General features: G+C 30.2%; 1 protein-coding gene and 1 long non-coding RNA gene across 3 annotated transcripts; one reads left to right on the plus strand and one right to left on the minus strand.

The window, feature by feature from the left end:
* Window positions 1-9,319: 9,319 nt before the first annotated feature.
* LOC129289441 (uncharacterized) lies at window positions 9,320-11,894 on the minus strand. Its single transcript, XR_008588116.1, has 2 exons — window positions 11,229-11,894; window positions 9,320-9,433 (listed from the first exon to the last, which is right to left on the minus strand). It is a non-coding gene; the product is annotated as an uncharacterized LOC129289441 (long non-coding RNA).
* Window positions 11,895-12,781: 887 nt separating this feature from the next.
* Window positions 12,782-13,472, plus strand: LOC129287829 (uncharacterized). Of its 2 annotated transcripts, none has more exons than XM_054924078.1 (2): window positions 12,782-13,118; window positions 13,219-13,472. In XM_054924078.1, exons 1-2 carry the CDS (start codon window positions 12,789-12,791, stop codon window positions 13,252-13,254), a joined length of 366 nt encoding a protein of 121 aa, XP_054780053.1. In that variant the 5' UTR covers window positions 12,782-12,788; the 3' UTR covers window positions 13,255-13,472. The 2 variants fall into 2 exon arrangements, with proteins under 2 accessions (XP_054780053.1, XP_054780052.1); XM_054924077.1 differs by having other exon boundaries at window positions 13,279-13,472.
* The last annotated feature ends 4,824 nt before the right edge of the window (window positions 13,473-18,296 follow it).

An 18,296-nucleotide genomic window follows, 5' to 3' on the forward strand; every position in this document is an offset into this window, starting at 1 on the left:
TGTTTAGATTAATAAAAAATTATGCTTTTCAAATGTACTTTTTAATATGTAATGACTAAAAAGGACATTGATTTATGATAATTTATAATTTTTATTAGACAAATGTAATATATTAAAAATGTTTTAAAAAATGTGAAACAAATTTAAAATAACATAAAATTTAAAATGTTAAATAATAAGAAAAAAAATAAAATTTAATTTAGGAAAAAAATTATATAATAAATAGTTAAACATTCATTAACATTAAATAGTTACATGATTAACAGTTCGATCTATAATATGCAATTTGATATCTAATAAAATTCTGAATCCTATTCATTTCTCTATCAGAAGCTATGCTTAAAATTGCACTTGGGATTGTTGATGAAAATGCAGGCTCATCAGTATCATTATTAGTGTTAACCATATTTTCATCCTCAAAGCACCTGAAATCAGAGTCAGTTACAAATTTTCTTCTAATAAAATTATATGTAGCCATTATTGCACCAACAATACGAACTTGCTGCACAAATGGATAGCTAGGCATGTGTCATAAGATTGTGAATCTATTTTTCCAAACCCCGAAAGTCCTTTCAACCATGGTCCTTAAGCTTGAATGATAATAATTGAAAATCTCATTATTGTTTGCAAATCTAGATAAACGCCTGAAATTTGAGAGATGATATCTATAAGATCTATAAGGACCTAAATATCCACGTGGTGTTGGATAGCCAGTATCTAACAAATAATATTTACCTACCAATAAAAAATAGAAATTATAAGATCCTAAAAAATATTAAAATAATTGTTTAAATTAGATAAATATGAAATATACCTTGGGGTGGATGTGAAAATTTCATGTTCGGCCTTGTGAGAGCATAGTCAAACAAATGAGTATCATGAGTAGTCCCTTCCCATCCAACCATGACATAAGTGAAGCACATATCCCAATCACATGCGGCCATTATATTTTGTGTTGAAATACCTTTCCTTTCAATATATTTTCCTTGCTCTTCAACACTAACCACACATGGGATATGTGTTCCATCAATTGCTCTTATGGCATCTTTAAAAAATGGCTAATATCGCCGATCACCTAAAATTTTTAGATGAATATCTTAAAAAGTGTGATCTTTTGGTTGGATATATTCCTTTGGTAGCTTCTTATAAGCATGCAATACATTTCTAAAATGTCTGTGAACAGTCTCTGCTGAATGTTGAAATCGTTCTTGTGCTATCTTATTCCCCACTCCATGTCTAACAATATTTAGGAACATACCGACCATTTCATGAATCCTTGTTCTTCTAATTAGATGTAGGCCATATTGCACTAGTTTCTCACAAAGTTGAAGAAAAATATCTTTTTCCATATGAAACATGTCATAACAACGTTGAGGATGCCCTTGCAAAATTTCTTGCACCCATGCATGACCTGATTGTGAACTGATTCTACAAGGTTCTTTCAATAAAGTTGTTGAGTAATAAGATACTATTGCAGTAATAGCCTCATCCTCATCATCATCCGCATGTACAAGTAATTGTAATAAGCGAGACTGAAAACTTTCATCCATAAAAACTGCATAACATAATTTAACAACCATTATATCATTGTTCATGACCTAAAATAAAAAACGCATAAAACAAGAGTCAAATAACACCATCAATGTCAAAACAAATTAATAACATGAACAACACTAGCTAAATTTTAAAACATTAGAGGGCAAGCTAAGATGATCTAATTTGATTTTTTTTCCCAAGCACCTCAAATAGGCCACTAATGCTCTTCTGTTGTCCTTAAGCCCAATATACATGTCCCTTGTGGTCTTATCTAGCAACGCCATAGCACACTGTCCAAGAAGCACCTCATCACAAGCAATCTCCTCAATTCCATAAAGTTCCTTTGCAACATCCAACACATTTTTGTCAACTAGTTTTATTTCACCCTCTATCAAATTAAGAATTAACTTTAATATTGAAACCCTATCCTCTTGTGTAGACACCAATCGACTCACTGAATCAACCATCACCGTTGCAAGACATTTTCCCTTTTTGTTTTGACCACTTTCACCTTTCTTTTGCTTGCTCCCTGAATTAGTACCACCACTGTATGCATTATTTAAATTAACCTGCCTAATTTTTGGGAGAGCTCCTCCACTAATGTTTCTTACATCATCACTGTCTCCTAATCCTTCAGTCAAATCCAACTGAGGCCTATACACATCTTGCAGATCATCAACCGTAGATGTCTACATGTACGTGCCCCGTGCTGCAACTGGCCAGAACAACTGTGTCAATTCTTTTGTATATGGAAGTGATCTATGTTTGAATTTCCTATACTCAAGATTCTCTTGCATATTTACAAGAATTGAGTCTAGTATATCAAATGTCTAGCATGCCATATACAATTGTATACCTTAATCTTTTGACTCTACCACTCCTCTGGTGCTGAAACAGTATTCTTCTCACTATCCCATCCCAAACTGGTCTCTTTGTTCAACAGCTTGTCCCATATATTCCAATCTTTCCTTAAATTGTCCCATTTATTCCTCAACTGCTTCTTATCATAGCTTCTAGAGCTCAAAGCATTGAACTGTTGCATTAGCGCCTCCCAACCTTCTTTTGTTAAGATAAAGCCTTTATGCTCATTTTTCTTAACTTGTTGGAAAGCTAATTTAATAAACAATTCAGTCTCTTCGTCAGTCCATAGTACCTTCTCTTTACTCATTTTTACTATTAAAATATCACATTCTCAATACAAATGAAATTTGAGGAGTAAAAATCCATAATTGAGTTAGAGTTAAAATATTAAAAATTTTACTATCCTTTTTTATCCTTTTTAAAAATTTTACTATCCTTTTTTTGGAAACAAAAAGAGAAAAAGATTATTCGATCATGGTTAATTAACCATTTATTATCTTAGCCACATATACTTGTTGAAAGAGGCTGTAATTCAAAAGCAGCCATAAGATAATTTCTATACTCACTCAAAAATTCAAATCATATAATTCAATAGTATGTATTAAAATAAGCAAGTTTGACCAGAAACTTGTAGCCTTTCTCATCCTTTCATCAGTTTTTGAAAAATAAATTAGCTCAAATTCTTATCAAAATAAAACTGAAGAAAAAAAACAAAGCAACATAGAACAATCAATAGATCAGTCACCAGAATATATTCTCAAAACACCATGTCATATCCCCAAAACATCAATAGATCAATAGAACAATCACACAATGCAGTCATAAATAATGTTCTTGCTTACTTATGAATGTTATTTTTTATTAATTACATCAAAAGAGTTTATATACATCTTTAACTTCTACTGTCCACCTGCCTTACTTTTTGTCATCTAGGCTGTTCCTCTCTTATATAGAAGATACTAGGGCTAACTAGCTAACTGGCTAATACATGTTCTTGTTATGTGAAGCTATCAACAGAAGGCAATTAAAAAAAACCTCACACTAGTCTGAAAAAGAAAAGAAACAAACTGGAACGCTTCATGATGGTCTAAAAAATGAAAGAAACAGACCGAAGAGGGGCTTCATAGTGGTCCAAACAAGAAAAAAACATATCAGAATAAAGCTTCACAATGGTTCAAACAAGAAAAGCAGCAGATCACATCGAAGAGCGAACAATGGAGCACCATTTCTAGATCTGACAAAAAAAGCTTGGAGGCTATCATACTTTGCAGATCGAAGAGCAAATCAGAGAAGAGGATCGGAGTTACACAAGCTGGTCATAATGTTCACTTTTGTGCTCCACAAGTTGCAAAAGCAGCTAGTCAGAGTTCTCTCAGCTCTAAAATGCCATCCAAGTCCCAAAATGAGCTTGATCCGTGAAAGAGATGGGGAGAAATCAATGGTAAAATGCAGCCACCGTTGATGAAGGAAGGAGAAGCTTAGGGAAGGAAGAGATTTGGATCTATGATGGCGGAGGAGAGGCGAAGGAGAGAAGGAGAAGAGATGGCCAAATGGTGGACTAGCGGCGGACGAGCGGCGGACACAGAGCAGCAGCAAAGGACGAACGAGACTTTAATATGTATCAGCTGCATGAATGAGAAACAACGAGAGAATAGTGTGCGTGATATGTATCAGCTGCAAAAGTAAAGGGCATCATGGTCAATAAATAAATTAGGTATCAGCTATAAATGTCCATTCCAACTGGTCACGTTTTGAAAGCAACCCAGAGTAGCTTTGCAAATTTCTCCATCTCAAACGTACCTAAAAGTTAGTTTGGAAAGTACGTTTTATCTAAAAAAAGGGAGCCAAACACCATTTTACATTTGGAAAGTTAAAATTTACTTTTGGGATGTAAACGTGATCAAATCCAAATACACACTAAGTCCAATAGTGTGGAACACTAATTTCCCCATTAATAAATTTATTTTGATGCATATATATGGTGTGAAATTCGATTTTGATTTTTCAACACAATGACCAGGCGGTTAATTAATTATTGAATTTTGACGATCAGTAATTGTAGAGCATAATGACAGCTTCAGTGGTAAGCAGTGACAAGGATTCTCTGTTTACAATGCCTTTTTTTGTAACAATTGGCTAACGGATTGCTATTTTATTGGAAATAAGAACAGAATCAACCTTTTGAAAGTGTTGTATTATATGGAAAGTTCGATTGTACTCTGCTTTTTGGAAAAAAAAAAAAAAGTAATCCATTTTTATATCACGTGTTTCTTGCCCCATTCACACATAACAAGCATTTATTGTCTGTGTGACCTTAAAGCTCTCTAAACATTGTCCTTCACCTATATCAATTATTCATATGAATAAAAATAATAATAATCATAAGTTCATAAGACATATTCATAAGACTTTGCATACAATATTTTTGATGTATGACAATAGTTAACCTTCCACCAAAAGTACAAAATGTTTTTAAAGATAGATATAGGCAACAACTTTCTTAATATATATCATTAACCTTGACTTCAGGAAACAAATAAATTAATAATGATGAAAAACACTTGAAATTCGTTGTCTAAAGTAAAATAGGCAACGATTTATATAAATTGTCTTTTATTTTTAAATAGATAACAAAATATAATTACTGTCTATCAAATACCTATTTATGCAATACAAATAACTCGTTCCCATTGATAATAAACAATAACTTAATATTTTTGCCTAATTTTTTTTAATGTAACATGTAATATATACTTGTTGTCTATGGTATTAATTTATACAGGCAACATCATGACCTGTTGCCCATTGATCATTTAACTTTTTTAGAAAAAGGAAAAATAACAATAAAATCCCCCCTTCAAAATGCCATAATTCCATTGAAGTTCTTAGGGACTTCTATGTTGATAAATTTTAAAGTAAAAAGATCATTTTATTTTTAATAAAAATAACAAGTCACAGTCACAATTTTTTGCTTAAGGAATAATAACTTTTATTTTGTGAAATATAAGAGTTGAATAAGAAATCATAACTTGTTAAATATAATTTTTGTTATTAAAAAACAAGCCTCAATCATAACTTTTGCTTGAGAAATAACAACTTTTGTTTTGTAAATTATAAAAGTTGAATAAGAAATCATAACTTGTTAACTGTAATTTCTATGATTGAAAAGCCATTTTTTAGAATAACAAACCCCAATCACAACTTTTATTTAAGGAATAATAACTTTTATTTAAAGAATTTCTAGAATTGAATAAGAATTTATTGACGTAGAAGTCTCTAGAGACTTTAGTAAAATTATAACATTTTGAGGAACTAAATTATTATTTATATAATTCGAGAGGGGGTTTTATTATCATTTTCCCTTAAAGAAATCTATACATATTATTGTTTTTTTTTAAATCTTTATATTTTATTTTTTTAAGAAATTCTACCTATCAAGTGTAAAATATATTTAAATGATATGTAATGACTACGGAATTTAGTAGCTTAAAATTGTTATCTATTGTCTAAGTATAGGCAATAATTTTTTACACATCTAAAAAGTAAAAAAAGAAATGTTGCGTTAGGTAAAAAGTAATGGCCGCATTGACTATAGTAATTAAGAAACCATTACCTGTAATTATAAGCAACAGTTTGTTACCTTACGTCAATTGTTTTCAGTTATTGTTACAAGACAGAAATGTTTTAATGAACAATAAAAGAAATGAATCAAAAAAATTATACTCCCGCGGTCCCTAATTATAAATCCCAATTTTAGATTTTTTGTGTCCCTAATTATAAGTATAATTGCAAAGTTCTTGATATTATTAAAACGTATTTCTTAAAATACCCCTTACAAAAAATTCAAAATTACCTTTTTTTTTCCTTAATAAAGACGTAATTTTCAATGGGAACATTTAATTGTGGAAAAATCTAGAGAGAACAAAAAAATTCTTTACATGTTAGTCTCTCCATCCCAAATTATAAGATACTTTTGGATAAAATTTTACATACTAATAAAACTCATTAAATGTACTTTACAACCTTACTTTTTCAAGAAAAAAATATAAACTTTCAAAAATACTCTTCATTTAATACTTCATTGATAAAAGAATATTGAAAAAAGAGAATATATGATAAGAGTAATATTAAAAAAAAGTATCATTAATGAAACTTTATTTTTGTCAAAGTGTCTTATATTTTAGAATGTTAAATATTCTCTAAAAGTGTCTTATAATTTGGGATGGAGAGAGTGACTAGATTTTAATATTTTCTTATTAGGATGTGTTTTTGAAAAATTAAGGGGTACAAATTAAAAGAATGAATCAATGAGCAATGGATAAACTACGAAAGTGCGTAAAGCTAAGCCATAATAATTGTAGTGCACTAGTGCTCGTTTCCAAATGTAATCAGAATATTTTTATCCATTGCTCGTCCACTAGTGCTCGTTTCCAAATGTAATCAGAATATTTTTAATCTGTTCACCTAAAAAAAATAATTTTATTCCATAGGACATTATCTTTTTGCATTTGATATTTTCTGAGTGTGTCGTGGTTTGGAAATTGGAACTCCTTGGGTTATTTTATAACCTTTTTTTTTTTTTTAATGTCAATCGTAATTAGCTTTTATGATTCAGGAAGATTTATCCTCAGCGCGTCAACTTAATGATGCCTACTTACTATTTCTTTTAAATGCTCCCCAGCTTCACGTTTTGTTTTGTTTTGTTTTGTTTGACTTTTTTTTTTTTTTGGTTTTTAACTTTGAATTCTTAATATCTACCTATCCCTCTACTTTTACCACCAGAACTAGTTTTAGGTGGCAAAAACAAAAGAAAATTGTATAAATTTGTGGTAATAAAACTTTTAGTGCTTAATTTTACCTCAATTACCGATTTGATTCATCATGTTTAATTCTTAATGACTTGGTCATTAACTTTGTCTCAATTATTGATTTGGCTCTTGTTGTTGAAAGAGGATATAATATTGTGGAAATCTGCTAATATGGATAATGGAAAATTGTGTTGGAGTCATGTAGATTAATGAAAGTAATTGTAATTATTTTTTTTAAAAAAGAACAAAACACATCATATAAAAAAATAATAATTAGAAGAACAAGAAAATAAGAGTAAACGAAGAATATAACAAACAAAGATGATTTGTTCACAATTAGCGATATATATGTGCACACGCACATGTTATTAACGTACTTTACAAACTAATTTGAAGGTAATTTGTATTTTAAAACATAAAGAATTAACATGATAATTTAAGAAGACGTAAGGAACTAGATTGATAACAATTAAACTTGAGATATTAAATCAGTAATTAAAATAAATTTAAGACATTAAAAGTTTCATTATCTCTTATAATTAAACCAATCAAGGCCTGACCTTTGTTAAGCCCAACAGTGCGGAACACAGAGAATAATCTTTTAATTATTGAATATTAACGTTTATTAATTATAAAAGGTCATAGTAGCTTCAGTTGTAAGCAGTGGCATGGATTCTCTGTTTACGATGCCTTTATTAACAAATTGCTAATGGATTACTATATTAATCGAAAGAAGTACTGAATCAAACTTTTAAAAGTGTTGCATTATGGAACGTTCAGCACGTACTTTGCTTTTGAAAAATTGATCCATTTTTATCGTTGTTTTTCTTCTCCGGCCACTATAATATGTTTTACTTTTGGCCAACACCTTTTCTTGCAAGTGTTGTCTATGAATAAGTATCGGGTTTCTGTATATTATTAATCCCTGTTTTAAGGAAAAAAATATTTAATTAGTAACACTCAAGTTTGCTTAAGCACAAAACCAACTAGATCAACGTGCTTCATGGAATTTCCTTTAGAAAAATCCAGACTCGTTCTTAATTTGCCTACAAGAAAGTCCAAACATGTGCCACAAGTAGGTGTAGACCGGCTTCAGTAGGCTTAACCATCAGCAAATACAAACTTGTTTGAACTTGTCCATAAGTAACATAAACCAGCTCAGACTCTGACTTTAAGACATTCAATATAATTCAACCAAGAATCTTTTTCTAATTTTGAGTTATAATAAGTTGTTGGATCATTCTTCTAATTTGAAAGCTAATAACCCAAAAACGTGGCATCAATAAAAAAAATTTAGGTATCTAATTCTCATTCAAACAAACTTTTGGGACAAAATTGCCCTTTAATCCTCCACATAATGGTCAGAGTTATTCAAACATTACTATAGGATGACCTTGCATTATTTTTAAACTTATTGGGTAATATTTTTCTAATTTAAAGTTAAGAATAACAATTGCATCAAGTGAAAATTTTCAAAATTTTTGTAATAAGTAAGGTGAAAACTGTAGCTTATTTTAGGCAACAATTTTTTTAAAGTATGGCAAAAGATAGTAAAACTTTTATCTAAAACAACAGACAACAATTATATTTGCTTACACCTAGGTAATGTTTTTAAAGTCTATAACAACATATTTTTTATTGTGTACAAGGATTCCCTATTATTGGAGAAAATTTTTTTTGAAACATGGTTTGATACTAAATGTGAGCCTTTCAAAAAACCCTTTCAACTATTTCAAAAAGTCTAGAGTCAAAAATAGCAAAAGTGTCACGCTCTAAAAATAGGGATGACCGGCACAGGATGTGAATCACATTATACATCCCGTAAGCCACAAATTCAAGGTTTATTTCCTTTAATTAAATGTACTCAGTTTTACACTAACATTTTAATACTATTGATACTAATCATTATACTAATTATTTCAACATTTTGTAAAAATTTTGACAAAACCTCCTCTATAAATAGAATCTCCCAAAAGTTATGTATCACAAAAATTTTCTTTAAACATTATATCAATCAGGAGCTCGGCTCCTTCCAGCCAGCAGACAAAATGTATAATAAACTAAGAACTCTAATTATAAGTTATGTGGAGCACCTAATCATGTATCTCATGACATAATACATAAATTTCATATTTATATCAATAAGATATATTTACAAAACAAGCCTTCATTCTGTTCCGCAAACATCCATCATTAGTAAGCAAGACGTACAGCGTCAATTATGCTATCTGAGACCAAAAATAAATTTTCAGTGAATAACATCCCAACAATAAATAATTTAACATGAATAAAAAGAAAAGTTTAAAATAACCATGTAGATTAAGGAGACAACAATTTCCATAAAAAAATGTATAAACTTCAAAATAAAATGGCTCTATAAAATTTTGAATAAAATCTTAAACCATTGAACTATCATAGCAAATGGTAATATCACTTGATTTTTTTTAAAAGTCACATAAATGAAATAAATACTTGTAAATAAATTATTAAATAAAAATTAATGAGATATAAAATCCCCAAATAATCAGATTCATAATTATAGGGATTTATCAGAACAATTAACAAACGTGAACACATAATCCACGAGAGTAAATAACCAAACACGGCTTTTGCCATGAAGACAAACGTGGACACACAATCCACGAGGGTAAGTAACCAAACGCAGCCGAAGCCATGAAACAAACGTGGACACCTAGTCCACGAGAGTAATACTAACCAAACGTGGCTTGAAGCCACGAAACAAACGTGAGTACAATGCTCACGAATAACCATCCCTCCGTTCCACGTGCGTTGGCCATCGCACGGGGCTAGCACCTCCTATACACACCCTGCTAACTAGGTGTACCATGGCGTGTCAAGGGCTAACGAAACTGCCGTTAGCAACCAGTGTTCCGTATAAAGTTCCCTTTTTTAAAATCATTTTCAAACATGCGAGAAAATCATCACTCTCAAGATATAGTTCTCGTTCTTAAAATCAAACTCGCATGAATACTTTTAAGCATTAAACCTTACCAGAATAAAACTTCATATCCAATACTCATACTTGCATTTATCGAATAATCAAAAATTTTCAAAGTTGAACTCGCAAAAATCATTCTCTATATCAATCCAATGTTTGATAAAATAAAAATTTCATAATCAAAGTCCAAACTTAATTTAATTGATCAAATGACATTTCAAATTTGATAAATCTAATTTCTTAAAATAAAGCAATGTTAATCAACAAATATCCAATAATCGCATTGTTGTCGTAAGAAGAATTTGCATAAAAATATAATATTTGAATAAAAGAGATTTTAATGAAATATCAGTTGGGACGCTATCTACTTACCTCCAATTTTCTCAAAGCACCAGGTTCTCCTCTTACCACACTAATCGATTTCCTCTCCTTCCAAAATATAGTAGAGTCTTAATAAACTTCTAATTAACATCTCTCTGTGTGTGTGTGTGTGATTATAGATTTAAAGTTTTGGAATCAAAATTTATACTAGAGTTTCTTTATGAACATAGTTAGTTTCCCAAACCCCTCAAAAAGGACTTTGTAACATTCAAATCTCTTATTACACAATTTATCAACACCCATCCACGCTCAAGAATTCACCTAATTACAAGCAAATTTCACAATAAAAATTCTTTAGCAATCTTGAATTTAGTCCATAAATTAATGACTCCCACACTGACATACTTTTCACAAGAATTCATGAAATATCAGGAAATATAAAATCAAGCAAAATTTCTTCTAACAAACATTTTGCCAAGCAACTCTTGTACGTTAATTTTTAAACTCAAACCAAATTTCTTCTCCTTCTATTCCTACTCCTACAACTTTATAATAGAAATATTTAAATCATACTTCAGCTTTCCAAATATGTATTCCTTAAAAGAAAAATCAATCTCAAGCACAAAGAATTCCTAATTCCTATCACCACATTTCATACGATTGAAGAAAAGAAAAGGAAATTTCCATAATTTAACCTACAGTACGCACACACAGCAACAAGAAGAAGGACTGAAGCTTCTCACCTTAGAACCACCGACGGCAGAAATGGGAAAAATCGACAGGAGCTGGGGAAAAGAAAATCATGAAACCATGGCAGCAACCACGAAGCAACACACAGACAGAGGGAAATTAAGGAGGAAGTTTCTTGCCACTCATGGTCTTCGATTGCCGCAAGCAAAATGAAGGAAGCTGTGAGTTTGACAAAACCCCTAATAACAGAGAAGGATGCGGAGGCTGACAGCAGAGTGAGTGACCAAGAACCCGTTACCCGAACCACAGCACTCGCTTCAATCGATTAGTATAGAACATGAAAGTGAGAAGGATGAATCTGCCGCGCTGAACAGGGGAAGAAGAAAGGAACCTCATACACTAAGCCACATCAGTTTGGACGGAAGGAGATGAATAGGCGAATGAACTTGCCATTTCTACGAAATTATTTTGAGACCGACAAGGGAGAATGACGTCCAGCAACACCCAAAAAAAAAACAAGAACGAACAGGGACACAGATGAACAGCAAACGAGCAACAAACAGGGGAAGAACTCACGGCAAGGCTTCACGGCAGCTGCAGACGGATCTCATGCACCTGTCCACACGAGCTGATCCGCTGAGGAGGATAGATGGAGAACGGAGAGTATGAACAAGCTCTCTCTCCAGGTCCGGAGAGTTCGAAAGTGCCGAAGGAGAAGGGAAAAAAATGAGGCGGTGCCTCCGTGTTGACCGAAAGAGAGAATATAAATCTGATGTTTTATGAAATTGCAAAAATTACAAAAAAAAGCCCAAAATTTCTTCTAATAACATAAAAGACACAAATACTTTGGTAATTTTCCTATAATTTTAAAATAATTAAAATTAATTTATTATTAACAAAAATTAAAACTTTTAACCTTCAAGTAAGCTATTAGCATAAATTTTAATAACTCACCCTTTTATTTTTCATAAAACTAATTTAAAGAAAATATAAATCAGGAGATTTATTATTATTATTATTATTATTTTGGTCATTACAAGAAGCCCAAAAAGCAAATACCCAATGACTAACAATTACTTTAAAGTATACATTAACAATTAATTAAATAAATTGCTATACTCTCAATAACAAACATGATAAAAATCTCATTCCATTATAACCAACAATTATATTGGTACTCGTAGTACAAGAGGTTATGAAAGATTAAGTATAAAATATATGGTTTATTAATCCTCCTATATATAGTTGAGTCCAAAAAAAAGTCATTGCATTCTCATTTAATTTATATTTGTTGTTATCTAATAAAAATTAATTACCAAATATAGGACGCCAATAGGTCTCCCAACCTTCTCTAAAGATGCATTCGAATATTTTCACCAATCAAAACCCATTTATTTCAATTAATTATTTGATGGAATTTGTGTCTTCATTTCCAAAATTTATTCTTACCCAATTATACGCTCCTTTTTAAAAGCCACAATATAATATCTATGATTACATTGAACAGTGTCTATGATCGAATAAATCTTTCGAATCTCAAACGTCTCTATAAATTAACACTTGTTCACTGTAATTGTTCAGTAGGTTGATCAACGGGAGGTAAAGGCAAGAACATGGGCTCCTCAGTAAGCCGTGAGCAAAGTAGGATCGATACTAAGCTATACAAATGGTCGAGTGAAGAATTCCACGAGGAATGTGCTCTCATGTACACTTCGACCGGTCGTTTATTAGCACCAAGATCTCGCACTTCTTATTATAGAGTGAACCCCAACAAGTTGATTCTTACGTTCGATAATCACTTGATCCTATCCAATCGTGTCAGAGTAAATATGGAGTTCAAAGCTGTAAGAGATAGCAATGGGCTTTACAAGTTTGGTGCTGTTAAACTCAAAGATTCAGGTGATGTTCTCAGCGAGCGAAGTCTAGGAACAAGCGAATCCAAGGTATTGTTTTTGAAATACGGAGATTACAGAGATTACAGATTCAATCAGTTAGGGTTTTATAGAATAAATGAAAAGAAATATAAAATTGTTTACCACACAGGTATTGCTGCAGATGACTATTTTATGCTTACCATAGCCATTAACTGTGATCCTTCGGAAGGCATGTGAAACTTTCAGGTCCGTATCGTTATTACTCAGGAGAGAAGGTGTTATGTGATACAGATTCTATATCAGTATGGCTCCAGATGATGTTATAGAAATTGCAGAAAAAATTCGCAAAGGATTGAAGCCAAGAGTTGTAAAAACCAAGAGAACAGACAGTGTTGGGGTTCCTGGAGGCCCATTACCAAAAAATGTAGTTGTGAATGTGAGTGAAGAAGAAACTAAACAACAGAAATGAAGAAAGTGCAATCTGATTCATTCATTATACTTTGATGTGAGTACACAACTTGTATTAAAAAAGCAAAATACAAGGACTTAACTGACTAACTATCGGACTTAACTTACTAACTATTGATAACAAAATCTTAACAGAAATCTTTCACACGAATTGGGCTTTGGGCTTAGTAAATCAAGCCCATATACACTAATATCCATCCTAGTATAGAAAATCTTGAAAAAGAATAACTACTGCTGAGTAGAGACAAAATCTTCTGGTCCAATAACACTCAGACGATTTCGTAGATAAAAAGGTGCAACTGGCAATGCTTTTGTAAATATGTCTCCAACTTGTTCAGTTGAGGAACATAGCAGACATTGACAAGACCATTAGTAACCTTTTGTCGAACAAAATGAAGATCCAATTCTATGTGTTTTGACTTGGAGTGAAGAACTGGATTAGCTGCAAGTGATACAGTGCCTGTATTGTCAACCCAGATAACAGTTCCTATTAGTGGAATTAACATTTTAGTGAGTAGAGCTTTTAACCACATAACATCAACAATTGCATCTGCTAAGCTTCGATACTCTGCTTCAGTGGTTCCTCGTGAAACAACTTCTTACTTCTTAGAATATCATGTAATAGGATTGCAACCTAAAAACGTGGAGAAGCCACTTGTGGACCTTCCATCACCACGATCTCCTCCCCAATCTGCATCTGCAAATGCTTGAACAGAAAACTGATCAATTGGCCTTATTAGCAAGCCATGATTAACAGAACCACATAAGTAACGCAAAAGACGTTTGACAGATTCCTACTGTTTTATATGAGGCAGCTGCATACACTGACTAAGTTTATGAACAGAAAAAGCAATCTCAGGTCTAGTATAATAGACATATTGAAATGAACCCACTATACCGCGATAAAGATTTGGGTCACTGAATGGTTTCTCTTTTTCTTTTTATTTTTCTTTCTTGACAGAATTATTTTCATCAGCAAAAGGATCATCAGACAGTTGTAAGCCTGGAATCATAGGTGTGGGAGTTGCATCAGTATAAGTCATGGCAGTTCGCTCAAGCAACTAAAGAATATACTTCTTTTGAGTTAACAGCAAACCATGAGGAAGATACTTAAACTCAATACCAAAAAAGAAAGACAAGTCTCCCAAATCTTTTAGAGAAAACAACTAACTCATCTTTGTAATAAGAATTTGTACTTTTGCTTCATTATCACCGGTTACTATTAAATCATCCAAATATGTAGCAATGTAGGTAATACTACAATCTGTATTTCTGATAAAAAGACAAGAATCTGCCCGTGTATCAACAAAACCTAGAGAAGAAAGAGAATTTTTAAGCTTGTGAAACCAAGCTCTTGGAGCTTTTTTAAGCCCATAAAGGGGCTTGATAAGTTTGCACACCAAACGAGCATCGTCAGATGCTGCTTGAACTTCAAACCCAGGAGATTGTTCCATGTAAATATCTTCACTAAGATCTCCATTGAGAAATGCATTATTGAAGTCCACTTGATGAAGCTTCTACTTATTAGTGATAGCAAGTGTAAGAAGAGCTCTAACAGATGCAAGTCTAACAACCGGATTCAACGTGTCACTATAGTCAGGACCACCCTCTTGTGAAAAACCTTGAGTAACCAATCGAGCTTTGTGTTGAGCTATACTACCATCAGCATGAGTCTTTATTTTAAACAACTACTTGCATCCGACAAGCCTGGAACCAGATGGAAGAGGAACTAACTTCCATGTATTGAAGTCAATTAGTGCATCATATTCCTTTTTAACAGCAGCTTGCCACTTAGGATTAGATAGTGCCTCAGTGATATTACGTGGACAAGAGTCTTTTGGTACTGTAGCTAAAAATACTCGCGGTTTGAATATGCCAGATTTAGCTCTTGTGACCATATGATGCTGATTAGATAATGGCACGACAGAAGGAACAGGAGAAGAAACAAAATCATGACATGTAGCAGAACTTGAATGACGAGAAACAACAGAATTAGAGTCTGATAATGACATATCAACAGGCTAAGAATGTAACTCAGATTCTAGAGAAGGCACCTCAGGATTTGCTGATACAAGAACATTAGGAATCATAGAACATGGTACAAGAGAAGAAGGAGTGGTACCTGATTCATGTCTTGTAGACTTAGAAGCAAACAAACTTTTGCTAGGAAAAATAGCCTCGTTAAATCGAACATGTCTAGTAATGTAAACGTGTTGAGTAGCAATATCCAAGCACTTATAACCCTTATGTTTTGGGCAATAACCCAAAAAATACAAGGTGCAGACCTATATTGAAGCTTATGACTATTCATAGGACGGAGGCATGGAAAACACTCATATCCAAATACTCTTAGAATAGAATAATCTGGATTATGACCATAAAGCTTAAAAATGTACTACTATAGAAATAGGATTTAGTAGCATGTATTTTATAGCAACTAAAAACGAAACGCTATTACAATGAAAGCTGAAATGTATTAGGTGGCATTTCATACTTATCAATTTTTTTATTTACAATTTTTTTTAAATAACAAGAGGTGGTGTTTCTTTTATGAAATGCCGCAACTTGTTGTCAATAAACAATTTCATGGCATTTCAAAATGAAACGCCACCTAATAGTTATGATAATTACAAAAAATAATTTTATTTATTATGATAATTAAAATTATTGTTACTACACTTATTAATACAAATATTATAATAATTCTTAAAATATTATTATTAATTTAGAATATATTATAATATAAATTAAGTAGTTAATTAATAATCATTATTAATATATCACAACAATTTAAAACTAAAAATATAAAATTACAAATATATTTTTCAACATTTATTTCATAGTAGATATAATATTTAAAAAATGATTTATTTAACTAATCTTAGGCAGTGATTTCTTCTTAAGAAAATGCCACCTCTCTCACATATATTAAATTTTTTATTAACATTATTTGTAAAATATATAGTTATTAAATTTTATTTATTGATTATAAAATAATAATAAAATATTTAAATGAGATATGTGAGGTTTTCAAGTGATGGAAACACCACCTTTCTCTTATATATTAAACTCTTTTTCAAGTAATATTATTTTTAAAACACATATATAATAATATTTATCAAATATTAAATATTAAACAATTATTTAAATGAGATAGGTGGCATTTCCAAATAATATAAAACCCACCTCTCTCATATATATTAATTTTTTAATTAATTAATATTATTTTTAAAATATATAGTTATTAAATTTTATTTATTCAATATAAAATAATAAAAAATTATTCAAATGAAAGAGGTAATGTTTTCAGGCGATAGAAATGATACATGTTTCTTATTGATTAAACTTGTTTTAAATTAATATAATTTTTAAATATATATATATATAATAATTTTTTCCAATGATTAAACATTAAAAAAATTATGTAATTGAGAGAGGTGGCATTTCTAAGTAATAGAAATGCCACCACTTTCAGATATATTAAATTTTTTATTAATTAATAATATTATTAAAATATATAGTTATTAAACTTTATTTATTAAATATAAACTAATAAAAAATTATTTAAGTGATAAAGGTCTATCTTATAGATTAAAATCTTGAGTTAATCATTTAAATAATTTATTTAATATTTAATGTTTGATAAACATTATTATATTTGCATTTTAAAAATAATATTAATTTAAAAACAATTTAGTATATAAGAGAGAGGCAGCATTTTCAAATAATAGAAACGCCACCTCTCTCATATATATTAATTTTTTTATTAATTTATTTTATTTTTAAAAATATTGTTATTAAATTTTATTTATTGATTATAAAATTTTAATTATTGATTGTAAAATAATAAAAAATATTTAAATGAGAGACGTGAGTCTTGTAGGTGATGCAAACACTACGTCTCTCTTATATATTAAATTCTTTTTTAAATAATATTATTTTTAAAATACATATATAATAATATTAATTGAATATTAAATATTAAATAAATTATTGAAATGAGATAGGTGGCATTTCTATACACCTCTCTCATATATATTAATTTTTTAATTCATTTATATTATTTTTAAAATATATATTTATTAAATATAAAATAATAAAAAAATTGTTTAAATAGAAGAGGTAATGTTTTTAGGTGATGGAAATTATACCTATTTTTTATTGATTAAATTTGTTTTAAATTAATATAATTTATATATATATATATATATAATAATAATAATTTTTTTCAATCATTAAACATTAAAAAAATTATGTAATTGAGAGAGGTGGCATTTTTAAGTAATAGAAACGCCACTTCTCTCATATATATTAAATTTTTATTAATTAATAATATTAATAAAATATATATTTATTAAAATTTATTTATTAAATATAAAATAATAAAAAAATTATTTAAGTCATAAAGGTTTGTCTTTTAGATTAAAATTTTTTGAGTTAATATTTTTTGAAATATATAATTATTAAATTTTTTATTTAATATTAAATATTAAAAAAATTGTTTAAATAAGAGAGGTGCCGTTTCTAGGTGATGGAAATGCCACTTCTCTCTTCAAAATTATTTTTTTATTAGTTAATTCAATTTTTTTAAAAAATTGTAGAGCGGTGGGATTTCTTTTATGAAGAAACGCCACCGTTGTGGTTTTTAATTATTTTTAAAAATTAAAGATAGTTTTTAACTCTTGTTGAAACTTTTAAATCCTAATTTTTTTCATCTTAGTCATTCTCTCCGTCCAGTCGTTTGGTCTTCTCTCTTGCAATCTACAAATTATCTATTTT

The sequence above is a fragment of the Prosopis cineraria genome, unplaced genomic scaffold (genome assembly GCF_029017545.1).
Source record: "Prosopis cineraria cultivar Desert tree isolate PC_DT_omini unplaced genomic scaffold, ASM2901754v1 PC12, whole genome shotgun sequence".
NCBI classification, from domain to species: Eukaryota; Viridiplantae; Streptophyta; class Magnoliopsida; order Fabales; family Fabaceae; genus Prosopis; species Prosopis cineraria.